The sequence below is a fragment of the Scyliorhinus canicula genome, chromosome 5, assembly GCF_902713615.1.
Source record: "Scyliorhinus canicula chromosome 5, sScyCan1.1, whole genome shotgun sequence".
Taxonomy (NCBI): Eukaryota; Metazoa; Chordata; class Chondrichthyes; order Carcharhiniformes; family Scyliorhinidae; genus Scyliorhinus; species Scyliorhinus canicula.
Window position 1 is genome coordinate 61,705,226 of NC_052150.1, and position 22,434 is coordinate 61,727,659.

The 22,434-nt window shown below is 45.6% G+C and overlaps 1 protein-coding gene across 2 annotated transcripts in view; it reads left to right on the plus strand.

Moving 5' to 3' along the window:
* Nucleotides 1–22,434, plus strand: part of LOC119966017 (progressive ankylosis protein homolog B-like) — a 250,863-nt gene that overhangs the window by 212,821 nt on the left and 15,608 nt on the right. For both annotated transcript variants that reach the window (XM_038797157.1, XM_038797155.1), the window contains 2 exons: nucleotides 6,071–6,194; nucleotides 11,841–11,940. In XM_038797157.1, the coding sequence (XP_038653085.1) occupies nucleotides 6,071–6,194; nucleotides 11,841–11,940 (224 nt within the window). The remainder of the gene's footprint in view (nucleotides 1–6,070; nucleotides 6,195–11,840; nucleotides 11,941–22,434) is intronic.

Consider the following 22,434-nt stretch of genomic DNA (forward strand, 5'->3'; position numbering starts at 1 on the left):
CCAACATTGAGGGCATTTAAAAATTTATTGGATAAGCATATGGATGATAAGGGCATAGTGTAGGTTAGATGGCCTTTAGATTTTTTCCATGTCGGTGCAACATCGAGGGCCGAAGGGCCTGTACTGCGCTGTAGCGTTCTATGTTCTATGTTCTAAATATTAATTGGCTTTGTATAATAACCAATATCATCACCACTTGTACCGATATACATATCATAATTAATCTAACTGTTTTGTACAATTTTCTTTAACACTGTACAGAAAATATGTAAAAGAAAAAAGGGGGACGTAGTGATCTACATATCTGTGTATATATACAGGGGGTCAATGTAAATGCACTACAACTAAGCAATCACTAGAGGGAGATGTATAAATACAGACAGATAGGAAGTCAGAGTCACTCTTCACCGGAACGGCAGCTGGTGAGCAAGACACAAACAGGCAGCTCAGATGTAACATAGTATAAGGTCTGGAGACAGAATAAACTCAGACAAATAAAGCATCTACTTCAACTGTAAGACTGCGAGCTTTATTCAGACACAAGGAATAATACACTCTCCATTTCACTCTCTGCCTCTCTCTCCTCCTCTCTTTGGATCTCTCTGGCTCTCTCTCTCCTCCTCTCTGGATCTCTCTCCACCTCTTCCTGGTTCTCTCTGTCCACCTCTCTCTGGCTCTATGTACATCTCTCTGTCTCTTTGTGCATCTCTCTGGCTCTTTGTGCGTCTGTCTGGCTCTTTGTGCCTCTCTAGTTCTCTGTGTATCTCTTTGGCACTTTCTTTCCGTCTCCGACCACCCCTCTCTGCCCCCCCCCCCGTCCGCCCCCCTCTCCGCCTCTTGTTGCCTCTCTCTGGATCCCTCTGGCTCTCCACCTCACTTTGGCTCTTTATCCATCTCTCCACCTCTCTCTGGCTATATAAATCCAAAATATTCTTGTTGAACTTTGAATTTAAGGATATTAACATCTGATGTGACCACTCTTTCCTTATTGCAGCATTGTGGGGCTCGGGAGTAAGGTGGCCAGTTGTTAGAGGGCAGGTTTAAAATTAATGTCACTATTATTCAACAAAGCTTTGTTTTTCCTTGTGTGCCTTACCCTAGAACTCTTCAAATTCTGCAAATAAGAACATAGTATAAGAAACTCTACAAATAAATACATAAGAAATACATAAGCATGTAGGCCCCTTGAGCCTGCTGTGCCATTCAATAAACTAGCAGCTGATCTGATTGTGGCCTTCATCCACTTTCTTGCTAACCCGCCTTTACCCTTGACCTATTTATCAATCAAACCTCTGGCCAAATCGGCCTTAAATATACTCAGTGGCCCAGCCTTTACTGCTCACAACACTAGGATAGAGAATTCCAAAGGTAAATCACCCTCTGAGAAGAAATTCCTCCTCACCTCTGTCTTAAATGGGAAATCCCTTACTTTGAACATGTGCCACTTAATTCTGGATTCCCCCATGAAGGGAAATATCCTCATAGCATCTACCCTGTCAAGTATGCTCAGAATCTTACATGTTTCAATAAGACCATCTTCTCCTTCTAAGCTCCAATGAGTACAGGCCCAACTTGCTCAAACTTTCCTCAGAAGACAAACAAGCTCTTTTCCTCAGGAATCAATCAAGTGAAACTTCCCTGAACTACCTCTAATGCAAGTATATCCCTCCTTAAATAAGGAGACCAAAACTATACACAATACAGTAGGCATGTACTCACCAACAGACTTCTCTATGCTTGTACACCATCCCCCATGCAATAAAGGCTACCATTTCCTTCCTAATTATTCGCTGTGCCTGCATGCTAACCTTTTTGTGATTCATGTACAAATACACCCAGATCCCTCTTGCTGCGCCATTCTGCCATCTCTTGCCACATAAATATTAGAGCATAGAACATACAGTGCAGAAGGAGGCCATTCGGCCCATCAAGTCTGCACCGATCAACTTAAGCCCTCACATCCACTTTATCCCCGTAATCCAATAACCCCTCCTAACCTTTTTTGGTCACTAAGGGCAATTTATCATGGCCAATCCACCTAACCTGCAAGTCTTTGGACTGTGGGGGGAAACCGGAGCACCCGGAGGAAACCCACACAGACACGGGGAGAACGCGCAGACTCCGCACAGACAGTGACCCAGCAGGGAATCGAACCTGGGACCCTGGTGCTATGAAACCACAGTGCTAATCTCTTTTGCTACCATACTGCCCAATATTATTTTGTTGCTCTCACCAAACTGGACAATCTCATAAATATTTTAACTAAGTTGACCCAGAATAGAATGGCTGACTGCACATGGCAATTGCACTTTTCCCCTTTTTTCACTTGGAATTCTCCTATTTGTTGAATGTGCCCATGTTTCACTAGGATCTGAGTTGGAATTGCCCAAATTCTTGGGATATTTGCAACTGCCTGATTGAAAGGCCCTTTTACCAGTCCTCGGAGCTGACAGAAAGGAGGTCACCCAGAATCATTGGTGTTGACATTTCTAGGGCTGGAAATGAGTAAAATATGGCGAGAAACAAATCAATAAGAAAGTTTGCCAAAAGTTGATAGCAATTATTTTTTTTCATTACAAAATATGATGGGAAAGAGATTTCAAAGACCCTGCATTCTGTCAATTTCTCCTCTCCAGGAATGGTTTATGCGCCATGGATCCCAACTGTTCTGTTCCCTCAATGAAAGAGAATGCTGATGGCTACTTATCGTGGGCATTAAAACTGGGTCCAGTCCTGTTGTTTTGCTCCTGTTCAAGGGTTATTTGATAACAAACACTTCAGTTAACTTCGTACAAATTTACAATCAAATTCTGTTTTGTACTTTCAGTACGACCCTGGGTGGGGTGATGCATTTATTAGATAGTAAAAGTTTGCTATATTTTGTTACAAAGATATCAATATTAAAAATATAATGAGGTATGTTTTAATCTTTTTTGGGTGTCAAGGATTTCCTGGGTGGGGTGGATGACACGTGTAAAATGGGTGGGGTGGATGACACGTGTAATGCAACACACATAATTTTGTATCCATTTCACTTTGGCATAGTGGGTAGCCTCTGTTGATTTGTATGGTTTGTCACAAATTGTGTGAATACAGTAGTGCAGTACAGTATACAAAATCAGCAATAGCACCTAGCTTACAAATTTAACTTGCAGTTAAATCACAGTTAGTGGAAAATCAGGCATTAACCTGAATAAATTGCCACTTGATGGTCACATTCTTGAACACAGAATCATAGAATTTATAGTGCAGAAGGAGGCTATTCGGCCCATCGACTCTACACCGGCCCCTGAAAGAGCACCCTAGCTCAGCCCATACCTCCATCTATCCCGTAACCCAGCAACCCCACCTAACTTTTGGACACTACAGGGCAATTTAGTATGTTCGATCCACTTAACCCGCACATCTTTGACCTGTGGGGGGGGAACCGGAGCCACCCAGAGGAAACCTACGCAGACACGGGGAGAACGTGCAGACTCCGCACAGACAGTGACCTAAGGTGGGAATCGAACCCAGGTCCCTGATGCTGTGAAGCAACAATGCTAACCAATGTGCGACTGTGAAGAGTACCACCCATCTGCAATCCTTATTTCCCCCGTTCTTTCCTTCTTATTGCCACCACTTCCATCCAAAACTGTGTTTGTAAAGGCTTTGTTACCTGACTGACATTACTGTGGTTCATTGACCTCTGTTGACCTCGGATATTTCAGGGGTCAAGGGCAGAGCTCAGCAAGATTTCTATACACCCAATATAAAGCATCAGGTCTGGGAATACTCAGATCTTTTCCATTATAATTCACAGAGAGGCTGAATTTGATGGAGGTGATATATCACTTCTTTAGTCCCGCCAAATTAAGTGCCACCCTGGCAATTGACAGGCCAGCCTCGGGTTTTCCCAGGATCAAGGATCCTGGAAGTGGCCATCCTGTCTACCGAGAGCTGCCGTTCAATCAGAGGCTGGCAGCATTATAGTATGATAGCACCTCTAGTGAGGCAGTGTCTGCTGTTGGTTTGACACTCAGGGTTGGAATGGGGGTCAGCAGCAAGGGCAGGGTGCTGTCGGGGGGGTGTAGCCCTCCTATTGCTAGGTCCCTCAATCAGTCTGCTCCACACAGGGCAAACCCTCCCTCACCACCACCATTACTGGTAAGTGGGTATCAGTTGCTCACTTTAGTCCTCAACTGGCATTGGGGCAGAAAGGCCATTATTGACTTTCCCACCATGGACTTGGGTGAATCTCCCACCCATCATATCCGCCACCGGCAAGGGTCCAGCCTATCTGAAGCAGGCAATAAAGATAACCATATTTTAATTTTGTATTTTGAATACACTTACCTGTATGATCCAAATCTCTAAGCATGATAGAGAAATGGGGCTAAAGGTAGTCAAGTCTCCTGGCCCTGATGGAATGCATCCCAGAGTGCTAAAAGAGATGGCTAGGGAAATTGCAGATGCACTAATGATGATTTACCAAAATTCACTAGACTCTGGGGTGGTCCCGGTGGATTGGAAATTAGCAAACGTGACACTATTGTTTAAAAAAGGAGGTAGGCAGAGAGCAGGAAATTATAGGCCAGTGAGCTTAACTTCGGTAGTAGGGAAGATGCTGGAATCTATCATCAAGGAAGAAATAGCGAGGCATCTGGATAGAAATTGACCCATTGGGCAGACGCAGCATGGGTTCATAAAGGGCAGGTCGTGCCTAACTAATTTAGTGGAATTTCCTGAGGACATTACCAGTGCAGTAGATAACGGGGAGCCAATGGATGTGGTATATCTGGATTTCCAGAAAGCCTTTGACAAGATGCCACACAAAAGGTTGCTGCATAAGATAAAGATGCATGGCATTAAGGGTAAAGTAGTAGCATGGATAGGGGATTGGTTAATTAATAGAAAGCATGAGTGGGGATTAATGGGTGTTTCTCTGGTTGGCAATCAGTAGCTAGTGGGGTCCCTCAGGGATCCGTGTTGGGCCCACAATTGTTCACAATTTACATTGATGATTTGGAGTTGGGGACCAAGGGTAATGTGTCAAAGTTTGCAGATGACACTAAGATGAGTGGTAAAGCAAAAAGTGCAGAGGATACTGGAAGTCTGCAGAGGGATTTGGATAAGTTAAGTGAATGGGCTAGGGTCTGGCAGATGGAATACAATGTTGACAAATGTGAGGTTATCCATTTTGGTAGGAATAACAGCAAACGGGATTATTATTTAAACGATAAAATATTAAAGCATGCCGCTGTGCAGAGAGACCTGGGTGTGCTAGTGCATGAGTCACAGAAAGTTGGTTTACAGGTGCAACAGGTGATTAAGAAGGCAAATGGAATTTTGTCCTTCATTGTTAGAGGGATGGAGTTTAAGACTAGGGAGGTTATGTTGCAATTGTATAAGGTGTTAGTGAGGCCACACCTGGAGTATTGTGTTCAGTTTTGGTCTCCTTACTTGAGAAAGGACATATTGGCACTGGAGGGTGTGCAGAGGAGATTCACTAGGTTAATCCCAGAGTTGAGTGGGTTGGATTACGAGGAGAGGTTGAGTAGACTGGGACTGTACTCGTTGGAATTTAGAAGGATGAGGGGGGGATCTTATAGAAACATTTAAAATTATGAAGTGAATAGATAGAATAGATGCGGGCAGATTGTACACCCTCCACTGGCGGATGAAAGCAGAACTAGGGGATATAGCCTCAAAATAAGGGGAAGTAGATTTAGGACTGAGTTCAGGAGGAACCTCTTCACCCAAAGGGTTGTGAATCTATGGAATTCCTTGCCCAGTGAAGCTGTTGAGGCTCCTTCATTAAATGTTTTTAAGGTAAAGATAGATAGTTTTTGAAGAATAAAGGGATTAAGGGTTATGGTGTTCGGGCCGGAAAGTGGAGCTGAGTCCACAAAAGATCAGCCACGATCTAATTGAATGGCGGAGCAGGCTCGAGGGGCCAGATGGCCTACTCCTGCTCCTAGTTCTTATGTTCTTATGTTCTAAATAGCTCATTTTTGGCAATACAAGCTCTGTGCACAACTTTTAAAAAATGAGTAGCAGTATCTGTCATTAATCATTCACTGTCTTACAGTTACAATTCGAGCTCACCTGACTGGCTGGCTGATGACTTTGAAGAAGACCTTTGTTCTGGCACCCAGCTCTGTGCTGAGGATAGTGCTTCTCATTGCAAGCCTGATCGTTCTCCCTTATATGGGGTTAGTATCAGTTGTGGCTATGTTTAGAATGTAATTCTTGAGTGGTGTTGACTTTGTGAAGAATAGGATGTTTTCAGCTTTGCATCAAGTGTGAAACTATTAATGACATCCCGAGTTGTCACCTCTGGTTCAGTTAGTGATGCTCCTGCGTCTGAACTAACGGTTTGTGTCTTCATATTCCACTCCAGAACCCCTCCATCCCCACAGTCTAGGATGATGTTCAAGTGCAGTACTGAAGGAACACTGTATTTTCACATGGGAGGCTGGATGAAGTGTTAAAGTGAGCAATCTGGCCCCTCAGGTGGACACAAAGATCCTGTAGCACCATTTCCAAGATGGACAGGGTAATTTCCCTGCTGTCCTGGTCAAAAAATTTCCATCAACCAATATCACTAAAACAGATCTAATCATTATCACATTGCTGTGGGCGACATCTATCTGTGGGCAGAACTTGTATGTGGGTGGCACCTATCTGGTGGCATGTATATGTGGGCGAAACCAAGGGCAGCGCGGTGGCACAGTGGTTAGCACTGCTGCTTCAGGGTGCCGAGGACCCGGGTTTGATCCCGGCCCTGGGTCCACTATCCGTGTGGCGTTTGCATTCTCCCCGTGTCTGGGTGGGTCTCACTCCCATAACCCAAAAAGATATGCAGGGTAGGTGGATTGGCCACGCTAAATTGCCCCGTAATTGGAAAAAAGTATATATTTGTGGGCGGAACCTATATGTGACGGGAACCTATCTGTGAGCCTCGCCACGGGCGGGACGTATCTATGGGTGCAGGGCCGGGACTTTGCTGTGCTCAATCCGGCTGCCTCGTTTTCTTTGTGTAGCAGTGTCTTCCAAAAGCACTTCATTTGCTGTAAACAGCTTTAAGATGTATTGATGTTCTCAAAAATCACTAGATAAGTGTTTTTTTAATTGCAGGCCACTTTTGACACTGTCCCTTTTGCTCATTATCCCTGACAGAGCTGGGTTTCCTGAAGAGTGGAGATTCATGCACTGAAGCACTAAATGAGAATTTCTAAGTACCTTCCACTTCATCTTTCAAAATTTACTTTCTTCACTTACTTTTAAAGTTGTTATTTTTACATCCTAGTGACCTTACTTCCTATGAGAACTAATGTTAATACCCCTCTCTAGTTACTACCCCTCCCTGGTTACTACCCCTCCCTAGTTGAAAGGTTTTCTCTGACACAGTTCATCAAACCAACATGAGGCACCACATCAAAATGGTAAACCTCAGGTTTTGGTTGAATTCAAGCCCACAATTGAGCTGTCAAGCTGTCTGAGTAAATGTTTCCCAATTAAACTGACTGAGTCTTTCTCAGTCAAAGTGCACATTATTTTAGATTAATCAGCAGGCAAGCTGTCTGAGTGTAACTCATACGTTCACTGTTACAGAAATATAATTGGGTGATCGGAGATTGATTCATGAGTACACCTAGTTATTGCCGATGAAATAAGTTCAGGAGGTACAAGATCAATGTCTGCATTATAAATAACATTTTCTCACTACCAGCATTTCCAGTGGTGAAAGAAAATGGTTCCCAAGGCCTAGCCTAAATTTGATATGATTTTATGCAAAATTAGTTGTTTTGCTGTGGTAACAAGGGAAAAGACCTATCAAAACCAGATTGTCCGATTGCGGACTCACCACAGGTGCAGATCAAGAAGATCCCAGGTACGCTGCTTGAAATTTTAAGATCTTTCTCACAGCAGCAGAGGTACCTGGTCACTAATAGTGACTTGGGAAAATCTTTACCCAGTTCCCTTTTTGGCTCTAAACAAGTGTGTTACAAATAGGTGATAGCTGGCCAAAATGCTTTTTAAAGCAGTTTTGTAAAGATTTTTGTGGTTACATATTGGGCACGATCGAAGGGAAGAAGCTCTAAGTGTGGTAGCGAGCACGACTTGCCAAGTGTTTCCCGACGGCCGACCCGGCAAGACCGTGACCAGTATCTAACGTCAATTAGGGTAATGATCCCCCATGGACTTCACGGTGGCAATGGCTGTCCTGCCGGCTGAGTCACCTGCATCGCACCTGGCAGTTCCCCGCTAACAAGAGAGGTCAGCACATAAACTGCTCCCTCCAAGCAAACCCCAGACAGTACACAGCCATGCCACCACGCAGACATGCTCCAAGCTTCGGAGATGCCAACCTGGCCAGACTGTTGGACGCAGTGGAGTCGAGACGGGACATACTGTTCTCCTGAAGGGGTCGGAGTCATACAGCAGGCCTTCTGCACTGTAAATTCTATATATCACTGTTGAATACAGATGTGAAAATGTTGGCTAAGTTAATGGTGAGGAGGGTGGAAGGATGCATTCCGGGGGTGATTGCAGAGGACCAAAATGGGCCTCATGAAGGGTAGGCAATTTCTCAGCAATATTAGGCGGTTAATAAATGTGATCGTGGCCCCGTCGACGGGACGGGTACCGGAGGTAGTGGTATCTATGGACGCGGAGAAGGCTTTCGACCGGGTGGAGTGGCGGGTTTGTTTAGGGGAACGAGACAGGGTGTCGGCTGTCGCTGCTGCTATTAGCGCTAGCGATAGAGCCCTTGGTGATCGCCCTTAGAGGGTCAGCAGAATGGCAGGGGATTACGAGGGGTTTAGGGAACACCAGTCGCTGTATGCAGATGACCTGCTGCTTTGTCAGACCTGTTGGAGGGTATGGGGAGAATTATGGGCTTAACGGAGAGAGGTGGGGCCTTCTTGGGCTATATTGAGGGGTGTTGCCATTTAGGGTAGCCAGGAGTAGGTTTAGGTATCTGGGAGTGCAGGTGACAGGGAAGTGGGCAACAATGCACAAATGGAACTTAACAAAGTTGGTGGAGGAGTTAAAGGAGGACTTTAGGAGATGGGATATGCTGCACCTAACACTGGCGGGGAGGATACAAGTGGTGAAATTGGACATCCTGCCAAGGTTCCTATTTATATTTCAGACGTTCCCGGTCTTCAATCCAAACTTCTTTTACCAGAAGCTGGATGCAGCGATCTTGGAGTTTATATGGGCGGGGAAGGTACCTAGGGTAAAGAGGGTCCTGCTACAGAGGCAGAGGCAGAAAGGGGAGTTGGCATTACTGAATCTGCTGTATTATTATTGGATAGCGAATGTGGGGAAAGTGAGGCAGTGGTGGGAAAGAGAGGGGTTAGAATGGGTTTGGATGGAGGAGGAGTCCTGTAAGGGGTCCAGCCTGAGGGCCATGGTGACAGTGGCTTACTGATTGCACCGAGGATGTACACTGAGGTCGTACAGTCCACGATTAGGGTGTAGAACCAGCTGAGGAGGCACTTTAGGATGGAGGGGATGTCAGTGTTAACACCGCTGTGTGAGAATAATGGGTTCAAGCCAGTGGAAATGGATGGCATCGAGAGGAGGTGGAGAAAGGTGGGCTGGGCAACGGATCTATATCTGGAGGAGAGGTTTGCAAGTCTGGAATAGCTGCAAGATAGGGTAGAGCTGCCGAAGGGAAGCAAATTAGGTAAATGCAAGTGAGGGACTTTGCATGGAGAGGGTTTCTCAAGATGCCGAAATATGCCCTATTTGAATAGTTGCTGCTTCCGGACGTAAAAGGGGAGGGTAGGATCGAGGACATATAGGGATGGCTGGGGGAGCAGGGGGGAGTGTGAGTGGTGAGGATCAAGGAGAAATGGGAGGAGGAGTTGGTGGGTGGGGGAGATAGGCTGGGAAGCGTGGAGTGAGGCACTGGCCTCAGATGGTACATGGGGTACACTTGACTCGGAGCGAGGATGAGTGGATTCTTCCAGGGGGTGGCAGACGAGTCTGAGAAGTATGGGCAAGGACCAGCGAACCTGTACATATGTTCTGGGGTTGTGAGAAGTTGGAGAGGTACGGGGAGGGGGTGTTCGGGATGCTAGAAAAGATTGTGGGGGTAGAGGCCAGACCCTATGGTGGAGATTTTTGGGGTATCAGAAATGCCGGAGTTGATGGAGGAGAGGAAGACTGACGTGGTAGCCTTCACCTCTCTAGTTGCCTGCCGAAGGATTTTGCTGGAATGGCGGTTGACACGCCACCGGGGGTGGCGGCCTGTCTGTCTGGGGAACCAGTATGACTTCCTCAGGTTGGAGAAGATTAAGTTTGAATTGAGGGGATCAGCGGAGGGCTTTGAGACATAATGGGGACTGTTCACGTCCATGTTGAGGAGTGGAGTTGTTCGTCGCGCGGTGGCGGAAGGGGACTTGTACAACACTATATATCATGAGATGTGGAGAATGTTCTCCGACTCTTTTTTGTACTTTTGAATGTGTTTAGAATAAAATACATTTTTAAAAAATGCTTCAGTTATAGTACTCAGTCTACAGTATTGATCTCTTTACTTGAGGAAAATGTAAATGCATTGGAGGCACTTCAGAGAAGGTTTACTGGACTAATACCTGAAATGGACGGGTTGTCAAATGAGAAAAGATTAGACACACTACTAGACTTGTATTTTCAGGATTTTCAAAGAGTAAGAGGCAACTTGGTTGAAACAAAAAAGATCCTGAGGGTACTTGACGTGAAGTGATGAGAAGAGGGCATTTCTTCCTATGGGAGAATCTAGAACTAGGGATCAGTATTAAATGTAAATGGCAGGACTCTGGGCAGCACCGAGGATCAGAGTGCATGTACACTGGTTCCTTAAGGTAGCAGGGCAGGTGGACACAGAGGTTAAGAAGGCATTTAGTATATTTACCTTTGTTAGCCGAGGCATAGAGTTTAAGAGCAGGGAGGTTATGCTGAAACTGTACAAAACTTTGGTTAGGCCACAGCTAGAGTATTGTGTGCAGTTCTGGAATCCACATTATAGGAGGGATGTGATAGTACTGGAAAGGGTGCAGAGGAGAGTTACCAGGATGTTGCCTGGGCTGGGTTTTAACTGGATTGGATAAACTGGGGTTGCTTTCCTTCGAGCAGAGGATATTGAGGAAGGACATGACAGATGTATATAAAATTATGAGGGACATAGAGTAGACAAGAAGAAACTTTCCCATTGGTAGCGGGATCAATGACCTGTGGGCATAAATTTAAGGTAAGGGGCAGGAGAATTGGAGGGGATGTGAGGAAAAACGTTTTCACCCAGAGAGGTGTTGGGAGTCTGGAACTCACTGCCTGAAAGGGTGGTGGAGGCAGAGACCCTCATAACATTTAAGAAGTATTTGGATGTACACTTGCGATGCCAAGGCATACAAGGCTATGGGCCAAGTGCTGAAAAATGTGATTAAATTAGGTGGTTGTTTTTGAGTAGAGCAGGGCCGTTTCTGTCCTGTAGACCTCTGTGACTCTATGTCATGAGTGTCATGAGCTGGTCATCAGTAATTTTCTAGAGTCATTTTAGTTCCATAAAATAAACTCTATTCAGTGTATTGATCACTGGCAAAATAATCTCCTTCACACCAAAAATGTATCAGGTCTGCTTTATTTTGGAATGCTCTCCAAAAGTTCCTTTGAAACATTCAGTAGAAAATGAGGTGGATGATCAACAAATATAATAATCACTGATCTCTAGTTGATTAATTGAATAATATTTGGATTTTGCAATGTTTTTGACAACTTTGCATCTTGATAAATCTTACGAATTCTTACCTTTACTTTTGCAATAATGCTGTTACATATGCTTATAGAAGTGTTTCTGTATTTCTCAGGATCCATGGAGCTTCTTTAGGAGTTGGTTCACTTCTTGCTGGTTTTCTGGGAGAGTCGGCCATGGTAGCAATAGCATCCTGTTATGTTTATCGGAAAGAGGCAAGACTTTTCATTCAGCTTTTTTGATGGCTGTTTTATTTTGTTACTGTGCTTGTGTGTGTAATGGAACATTATCTGCATAGTTTTGCCCTAAGATGCAGTGCCAGTACAGCTTTGAGGGAGTTACAGAGGTTCTTTTAATTCATTTTGAGAAAGATATAATAATAATAATCTTTAATGTCACACATAGGCTTACATTAACACTGCAATGAAGTTACTGTGAAAAGCCCCTAGCGTCACACTCCGGCGCCTGTTGGGGTACACAGAGGGAGAATTCAGAATGTCCAATTCACCTAACAGCACATCCTTCGTGACTTTTGGGAGGAAACCGGAGCACCCGGAGGCAACCCACGCAGACACAGGGAGAACATGCAGACTCCGCACAGACAATTACCCAAGCCGGGAATCGAACCTGGGACTCTGGCACTGTGAAGCAACAGTGTTAACCACTGTGCTACTGTGCGACATGACTTCAGTGGCCAAAGGAAATTGGGACAGGTGTAAATAAAATGATTTTAGTCCAACAATAAAAGCCAAAACAACCCCAAAGAGAAAGAATAAAGGAGAACTTAGAGATGAGCAGGAGTTCACCAAATGGCCCTTCAAACCTACTCCACCATTAAGTAAGATTGCAGCTGATCATCCACTTCAGCTACACCTTTCCACACATTCCTTATAAACCTTGATTCTCTTCATACCTATAAATCTACCAATCTCAGGCTTGAATATATTGAAGAACTAGTAGAAAATTCAAAAGATTCACAACGCTCCGAGTTTTTTCATTCCTAAATGGCTGATCTGTTTTTCTGAGACCATGAGTCCTAGTTCTGGACTCCTGGAGATTCAGAGTCCAGGGGAAGGAAAGCTAAAAACCACGAATGTTGAAAAAGGCTTTTGGAGAAAACTGACAGAAAGAAATGCAGAATAATCAGCCAGTGACTCTAGGACACAGCTGCATTCACAATAAACTGAAAACAAAGTTATTCATATTGCATTTGTCAGCAGATGTGTAAGCCAGCTAATTGAAACACAAGGAGCCAGATTGTGCTTCCAATGGCGAATGGACAATGTTAGCCAATCATTACAGTTGCCCTTGTCTACAGACGTTTTTGGGATTTTGTGTTGGTATTTTTAGTGCAACACCCTCTACAGGGCATTCAGAAGCTGTGTGAACATAGCAAATAACCAGGAAGTTACAATAGCTAATTCCACATCAATTCAAATAAAAATATCAAAATAAAGAATAAATTAAACATAGGACTAAGAAAATGAGAACTAGACTCCAGAGTTAAATTATGTGTTGACATAGAATTTAGACGGCTAATGTACGATTGAACTAAAGTTTTCAAGATTTAACGGGAAACATAGGTTAGGTAGAGATAAATGATTTCCATTGACTAGGGAGTCCAGACCAGAGAGCTCAGTCTAAAGATTAGAGCCAGCCCTTTTATGAATGACATTAGGAAACTAATAAGCTACTCAGCCCTTTGAACCTGCTCCCCTATTCAGTAAGATCAAGGCTGATCTGATTATGGCCTCAACTCCACTTTCTGTCTGCCACCCATAACTCTTGACTCCCTTGTCGATCAAAAATTTAACTCTGCCTTGATTAAATTCAATGATTCAGCCTCATTGCTTTCTGGGGAAGAGAATTCCAGCGGCCATCAATCCTCTGAGGGAAAATCTTTCTCATTATTTCTGTCTTAAAAGTTCTTATTGTTCAAGTCTCACCAACAAGACGAAATATCTTCCCAGCATCAGCAGCTTATCAAGTTCCGTCAGGATCTTCTATGTTTCAAAAAGATCATCTTTCATTCTTCGAAACTCCAATGGGCAAAGAGCCAGTCTGTTCAACCTTTCTTCATAAGATAAGCACATCATTCCAGGAATGAATTGATTGAGCCTTCTTTGAACTGTTTCTAATGCAATTATATATATTTTTTAAATAAGAAGGCCAGAACTGGGCACAGTACACCAGATGTGGTTTCATCCAGGGCTCTGTAAAGTTGCAGTAAAACTTCCCTACTTTTAGATTCCATTCCCCTTGCAATAAATGTAAACATTCATTTTTCTTTCTTAATTACTTGCTATGTACCTGCGTGCTATTAATGTCTGGATACCCAGATCCATTTGTACTACCAAGTTCTGCAGTCTCTCTCCATTTAAATTTCTATTCTTTTGCAAAATCGGAGAGGTTCACATTTTCCAGCGTTATAGTTCATCTACCAAATTTTAGCCCACTCACCTTCCTATATACTTTTGTAGATTCTTTACCTCCTCTCGACAACTTACTTTCCTACCTTTCTTGGTGTTAGCAGCAAATTGGGGGGCAGGATTCTCCGCTGGCGGGATTCTCCGTATTGCCGGCACCCGGGGGTTTCCCGACGGCCTGGGACTACCCCACAATGGGAAACCCCATTGACCGGCCAGCGTAATGGGGCCCGCCGGCGAGTTGGGCAGAAATGTGGCGGGGCGGAGAATCCAACCCTGGGTCTCTTCATCCAAGTCATTGATGTAGATTGAAAATAGCTGAGGCTCCAGCACTGATTCCTGTGCCACTACACAAGTTGCAGATTGTCAATCTGAAAAAGACCCATTTATCACTACTCTCTGCTACCTGTTACCACCTACGCCTTAAGCTTTTAGTTTGTGCAGAAACTTTTGCTGTGGCACCTTAACGTTTGTCTCTGGATGTCCAAGTATATTCTCCTTTATCTACCTTGTTTGTTGTTTCCTCAAAGAGCTCTTATAAATTAGTTAGACACAATTTCCCTTTCACATAACCATGTTGACTCTGCCTGAGCTCATTATGATTTTCTAAGTATCCTGAATAATGGATTTTAGCAATTTCCCTATGTCAGATGTTTGGCTAACTGGTCAATAGTTTCCTGCTTTCTGGCTCCTCCCTTGAATAAAGGTTACATTTGTTAATTTTTCAATCTGTTGGGACCCTTCCAAAATCTGTAGAATTTTGGAAGATTACAAGGAATGTCTCAAGATTGATTAACTCCTAGGGCGGAATTCTCCGCTCCTGGGAAAAATCGTGAAGGCCGTCGTGAACTCGGCCGAGTTTCACGACGGCCTCGGAGGCCGCTCCTCTCACCGTATTCACCCCCACCCGGGGGGCTAAGAGCGGCGCTCCGTAACTCTCGGCCGCCAGGCGGCGCGCCGAGAGTGACGCGATGGCGGTGCCTATGTGACGTCAGCTGCGCATGCGCAGGTTGGCCAGCTCCAACCCGCGCATGCGCGGCTGACGTCACGACGGCTGACAGCTCGAACCCGCGCATGCGCGGTGGCCGTCTTCCCTTCAGGCACCCCGCAAGACGTGGCAGCTTGATCTTGCGGGGCGGCTGAGGGGAAATAGTGCGTCCGATTGAGACGCCTGCCCGACGATTGGTGGGCACCGATCGCGGGCCTGTCCCCTCCTGAGCACAGTCGTGGTGCTCATTCCCCACCAGGCCCCCTACAAGCCCCAAAATGGGCATCTCACGGCGATTTCACGACGGCAGCGACCAGGTGTGGTTGCCGCCGTCGTGAAACGGTCGCGAACGGCAGGCTGCTCGGCCCATCCGGGTTGGAGAATCGCCGGTCGCTGTGAAAAACGGCGAGCGATGATTCTTCCGAGTGGGGGGCGGGAGAATCATGAGGGGCGCCAGGGGGTCATGAAATGAGTCGGGGGGCCCTCCAGCGATTCCCCACCCAGCGTGGGGAGCGGAGAATCGCGCCCCTAGACTTTTACAGCACAGAAGGAGGCCATTTGAAAATGAAATGAAAATCGCTTATTGTCACGAGTAGGCTTCAATGAAGTTACTGTGAAAAGCCCCTAGTCGCCACATTCCGGCGCCTATCCGGGGAGGCTGGTACGGGAATTGAACCGTGCTGCTTGGTCTGCTTTAAAAGCCAGCAATTTAGCCAAGTGAGCTAAACGAGCCCCTTTGAGCTAAACGAGCCCCATTTGGCCCATCGTTTCCATGCTGGTTAACAAAGATCTGACTACACTAATCCCATTTTCCAATGCTTGGCCTGGGAGGTTATGGCAATGCAAATTTATATCTAAATACATCTTCAATGTTATGAGAGTTTCTGACTAAACCATCCTTTCAGATGGCGAATTCCAGTCTCCTACCGCCCTCTGGGTGAAAAGGTTTCTCCTCAATTCTCCTCTAAGTCTTTCACCTCTTCCCTTAAATCTATACCCCTCCATTAATGGAAAAGGTGCCTTCCTATCCACCTATCTAAGTCCCTAATAACCTTATACACCTCTCTCAGGTCCCCTCTCAACCTTCGCTTCTCCAAGGAAAACAACCCCAGCCAATCATATCTCCCCTCCTAGATTAGACCCTCCAGCGCAGGCAACATCCTGGAAAATCTCCTCTGCACCCTTTCCAGTGCTATCACATCCTTCCTATAATATGGTGACCAGAACTGCACGCAGTACTCTGGTGTCTCTGAGGTCACTTCTTTTAAGATCCCAGGATGCAGGCCATTGGATCCTAGGGATTTGTCAACCTTTAAGTGTAATAGTTTTCTGAGGAACCTTTCCCAGGTGATTGTTTTTAAGATATCCCTCCCTTTCACCTCTTGATTTTCAAGTACCTTTGGGAAGTTTTCTTCTACAGTGAAGACAGATATAAAATTCCTGGTTAACAATTCTGCTGTTTCCTTGTTTTCCATTATTCGTTCCCCAGACTCACTCTCTCAAGGACCATCGCTCAATTTAGTTCCTCTTTTCCTTTTTAAATACTTGTAGAAACTCTTGCCATCTGTTTTTATATTTATAGCCAGCTTTCCCGTATACAATAATTTGTCACTTTTTTCAGTCATTCTTTGACTCTCAAAACCTGTCCAATCATCTAATCTACGAATTAACCTTTGAATATTTGTACAGTGTTTGTTTTAATTTGATACTATTCTCACCTTCCTTATTTAGCCGTGGAAGATGCATCCTTCTCAAAGAATCTTTCTTTATCACTGAGATAAATCCTTGTTGAGCATTATTAAATATTTCTCTGTCACCGCATCTCTACTGTCCTATTTTTCAACCTATTTTTCCTAGGTCACTTCCACAGAAAATGGTAAATGTTTAAAACTCTGGTCCTCAAATGGCAATTAATGCTAGGTCGATTTTTAGCCTGAGATTGTTAGATTATTATTTCCCAAGGGAAATAATTCCCAAGTTATTAAGGGAGATGGGGAAAAGGCAGGTACCTTGACTTGTTGGCAGGTTGCAAGTTATCTTTGATCTCAGTGAAAGACAGAAAAGGCTCACGAGCCTAAATGGCTGATGCCTGTTCCTGTGTTCCCACGAGAGAGCAAGAGATGGAAGGGAAAAATAAATAACTTTCCTATTTGTTTAAATCTCGAACAATAATCTAATCTTAAAGAATAAGAATCCACATTTGTAAAATTTAATTTTCAATGCTAGAGAGGTTGCTTCCTGGTAATTAAAATTTGTCAAGCTGCTACAAATGTACTTACACAGTAATGGACAAGCCCTGACTTTCTCTTGACAAGTTTATCTTTTTTTAAATACATTTTATTCAAACTTGTATCAAAGTAGGTTACAGCAAATAAACACCCCGGGAAACATTCTTCCCAACAATCAACTATACAGTTTGTACAGATTTCCCTCCTTTTCCACCCCACCCCCCCGCCCCCCTGCGACGAACAGCTCCTCAAACACGGTCACAAACATCCCCCACCTTTTCTAAAACTCCCCTGCTGAGCCCCTTAACTCATACTTTATTTTCTCTAACCGCAGGAAGTCATACAGGTCACCCAACCATACTGCTACCCCCGGTGGCGATGCCGACCACCACTCCAGCAAAATCCGTCGCTGTGCAATCAGAGAGGCGAAGGCCAAGTTATCGGTCTTCCTCCTCTCCATGAGCTCCGGCTTCTCTGAAACCCCAAATATTGCCACCAAAGGGTCCGGGTCCACTCCGTCCTCCTCTATCCTGGCTAAGACTGCGAACACTCCCGCCCACAATCTTCCCAATTTTTCACAACCCCAAAACATGTGCGAATGATTCGCCCAAAACATGTGCGGACGATTCGCCCTCTTGACAAATTTAATAATTACTTATCACGTAAGTATTGCTATACTTCAAGCTCTTCATGTTAACTCCTAGTCTCAGGAAATATTGGCTTGAATTTGTTGTGATTCACTTTTCCCACCGGCCGCACACCCCTGTACACAGGTTTCCCAGAGGCGTGGGGTGGGTTCACTGGGAAACCACATTGACAAGCGGCGGGAGTATAGAATTCTGCCACCAGTGAACAGCATGCTGCCGAGAAACACGTGGCTGGGGAACTGGAGAATCCAGTCCAGTGTTGGTGCTAAACTTCTGGAGGAGCAAAGCATTACGGACAGCAATTTGTTACTGATGAGGAGATTCTAGATTAATTTTTATTTGCTGACTTCCATATGACTACAATAGTTGGACAATACAGAGTTCCAGAGAAGGTTCACTAAATGATCCCTGGAATGAAGAACGTGTCGTATGAGGAACAGTTGAGGACTCTGAGTCTATACTCGTTGGCGTTCAGAAGGATGAGGGGGATCTTATTGTAACTTACAGGATACTGCGAGGCCTGGATAGAGTGGACATGGAGAGGATGTTTCCAGTTGTAGGAAAAACTAGAACCAGAGGACACTATCTCGGACTAATGGGACGATCCTTTAAAACAGAGATGAGGAGGAATTTCTTCGGCCAGAGGGTGGTGAATCTGTGGAACTCTTTGCCACAGGAGGCTGTGGAGGCCAAATCACTGAGTGTCTTTAAGACAGAAATAGATAGGTTCTTGATTAATAAGGGGATCAGCGGTTATGGAGAGAAGGCAAGAGAATGGAGATGAGAAAAATATCAGCCATGGTTGTATGGTGGAGCAGACTCGATGGGCCGAGTGGTCTAATTCTGCTCCTATGTCTTATGGTCTTTGTTGAGCATTGCTTTTTTCACCCTGTGGCTGTTCATGAGGTGCACATTTTATCCAAGGCCACAATAAGCAGGAGAAAGATGAGGGAGCTGGAAAAGTTCAATCAGGTACTGTATTTAATAATGTAAAAATACTATGAAAGTCACTCGAAAGTCACAATGGACTAATGAAATGCTGAATCTACCCATATTTGTGCCAGTACTTAGATACTGTTGCTGTAGGCTTTAAAATCTATCAAGAGGATGTGCTTGATATTGAAGTGCATTGCTGATGGTGTTCTGCTTTACCTGAGATGCTGTGTTTTGGGTGTAATCCAAAACCGAGACCCTGGCTGCATATGCAAGTTTGTAGAAAGAGTTGCATGGTAGTATTCAAAACAATAACAGGGAGTTATTTTGGTGTCGGAGTAAATTTTCATCCCTCAACCAACACAAGAAAAAACAACTTTTAGTTGAACCGAGTTTGATGAGAAACTTCCAGAAGTGAATACAGAACAATGGAGGCCATTCTGTCAGTCAATCATTTTATCATAGTCTGATTGACATATGAAATGCCTGCAAAGAACTGATGGAGCTGAAAAAAGCTGGAGTGCATTATTCACATCTCATACACACTGGATGTCAAAAGGAAAAATAATCCAGCCTGAGTTTTGTGGAGTATTATTTTGTGTGTGGATTTTTTATGTGTGGGAAGATTATTATATGTATTTTCTGCCCAATATATTATCAGCTGTAATCTCGCTGTGCTGCAGAGGTTATCTCTTGGTCCGTGGAAAAAAAAACACAGGCTTTTTCCTTTCTTCATGGTTCCAGTAGCGAAGGTCAAGGCTTTCCTCTGAATCAGGGATGCCCGAGACTTGAATAACACAGTGCACAGCTGTTGTTCCCAATTTCCGATAATCCTGATTGAATCTGAGGGTCTAAAAACCATGTCAAGGAAATTAAAATTTGTAAAAATGAAATGAAATGAAAATCGCTTTTTGTCACGAGTAGGCTTCAATGAAGTTACTGTGAAAAGCCCCTAGTCGCCACATTCCGGCGCCTATCCAGGGAGGCTGGTACGGGAATTTATGGCTGCATGTGGAACTAGGATTGATTTCCCCATATTTTTTCAAAGTGTCTGACCTGGCGAGGAAACCGTGGAGAATCCCACTGCAGATGCCGACAGGAAAACTCACTGTACATTCAGGCTCTTTGGCAAAATAGTTTTTTCTGGTGATCCATGCTGTGCTCTAGGCGGCTTTTGCCTCTGGTTCACTCACCTCGAGCAAACATAATCTCTGTAATCAGCATTCCTTTTTTTTGTAAAACATTTTATTAAGGTATTTATAATTTTATAATAATAACAATAAACAGTACAAATAGAAATGTAAACATAGTGCATAAAACATCTCCACCCCTCGCAAATCCCACCTGCCCTAAACAGAAAATAACCTAACTCCCCCCCCCCCCCCCCCCCCCGCTTTATTGCCTCTGCTGACTGTTTAGTTTTCCCCAAATAAGTCGATAAACAGCTGCCACCTCCAGATGAACCCTAGCATTGACCCTCTTAAGACGAACTTAATTTTCTCAAGTTTGAGAAATCCAGCCATGTCGCTAACCCAGATTTCTGATTTTGGGGACTTCGAGTCCCTCCATGCTAGCAATATCCATCTCCGAGCTACCAAGGAGGCAAAGGCCAAGACATCAGCCTCTCTCGCCCTGGACCCCCGGATCTTCTGACACCCCAAAAATCGCCACCTTGGACACGGCACCACCCTTGGTTTTAGCACTGTGGACATGACGGACGGTATTCACCCCCCCCACACAGGTTGGGAGAATCGCCGGGGTGCCACGCGAGCCGCGCCACGTCGCCACTTCACCCCGACACCCGCACGTGATTCTCCCACCCCCAAACCAGCGCCGCGAGAATCGCGCCGGGCCGCTAGGAGAATTGCCGCAAACGGCGAGCAGCGATTCTCCGGCCAGATGGGCCGAGCGGCCGGTGAAAAAAATGACAGTCCCGCCGGCGCCGTTCACCCCTGGTGGCTGCCGGCGGGAACTGTGCAGGAAAGCTGAGGCTCAGCCTGGGGGGGGGTCTCCAAAGGGGTCTGGTCCGCGATCAGGGCCCACCAATCGGCGGGCCGGCCTCCTTCCGCGGCTGGCCCCAGAACCCCGCCGCCATGTTGGTGAGGGGCCGGCGCATGTAAGAAGTTCCCCGCGCATGCGCAGGATTGCGCGGCCCAACTGCGCATACGCGGGTTGGCGCGGTGCCCATCTGGCGCCGCGTAAGGAGGCTGGAGTGGCGTGAACCGCTCCAGCGCCGTGCTGTCCCCCTGTGGGGTCCAGAATAGGTCGTGCCCGGGCCCTGTTCACGTTGTCACGTCCCGGGAGCGGAGAATACTGCCCGACATCTGCAAAACCCTTCCAGAATCCACAAAGCTTCGGGCATGCCAAAAGATGTGGACAAAGTTTGCTGGCCCTCCCACAGACCTGTCCTTTGTCCCAAAGATCTTGCTCATCTGGGCCACCATCATGTTTGCCCGGTGAACCACCTTGTAGTATGTCAGGCTAAGCCTAGCATATGATGAGGAAGTGTTGACCCTGCGCAGAGGGTCCGCCCACAGACCCCGCTTCTATCTCCCCCCCCCCCCCCGCAGCTCATCTTCCCATTTGCGCTTTAGCTCATCTATCTGAATTACCTCCCACTCCATAAGCTCTTCGTAGATATCCAAAACATTCCTCTCCCCCAACCCCGATTCTAGAAACCACCCTGTCCCGTATCCCCCGTGGCGGTAGGAGCGGAAAGGTCGAAACCTGCCTTTATACAAAATCCCGTAGCTGCAAATGTCGAAATCCATTCCCTCCCAGCAATTCAAACTCCTCCTCCAAATCCATCAAACAGGGAAAGATCCATCTATGAATAAATCTCCCATCCTCTCGATCCCTGCTCTCTGCTGCCTCCAAAAACCCCCATCCAACCTCCTGGGGACAAACCGGTGATTATTACAAATTGGAGCCCACACCGATGCTCCCTCCACTCTCATATGCTTCGTCCACTGCCCCCAGACTCTCAGAGCCGTCACTACCACCGGGCTTGTGGAGTACCGGGCCAGCGCGAACGGCTCCACACCGACCCCCCCACTACCCACTTCCTAACCATGGCTACGTTTGCCGCCCAGTATTATTTGCTAAAGTTCGGCAGCGCCAGCCCACCCTCCCCTCGACTATGCTCCTGCAATACTTTCTTTACTCGCGGGGTTTTATCCGCCCACTCAAAACCAGAGATCACCCTATTCACTTGTTTAAAAAAGGCCTTTGGTATGAAAATAGGGAGGCACTGGAAAACAAACAAAAATCTCAGGAGGACCGTCATTTTCGCGGTCTGTACCCTCCCCGCCAGTAACAGCGGGAGCATGTCTCATCTACAAAGGTCCTCCTTCATTTGTTCCACTAGCCGGGTCAAATTTAGTTTATGTAGCAGCTCCCATTCCTGTGCCACCTGGATTCCGAAATAGCGGAAACTCCCTCCCACCACTCTGAATGGCAGCTTCCCCAATCCTCTCTCCTGCCCCTC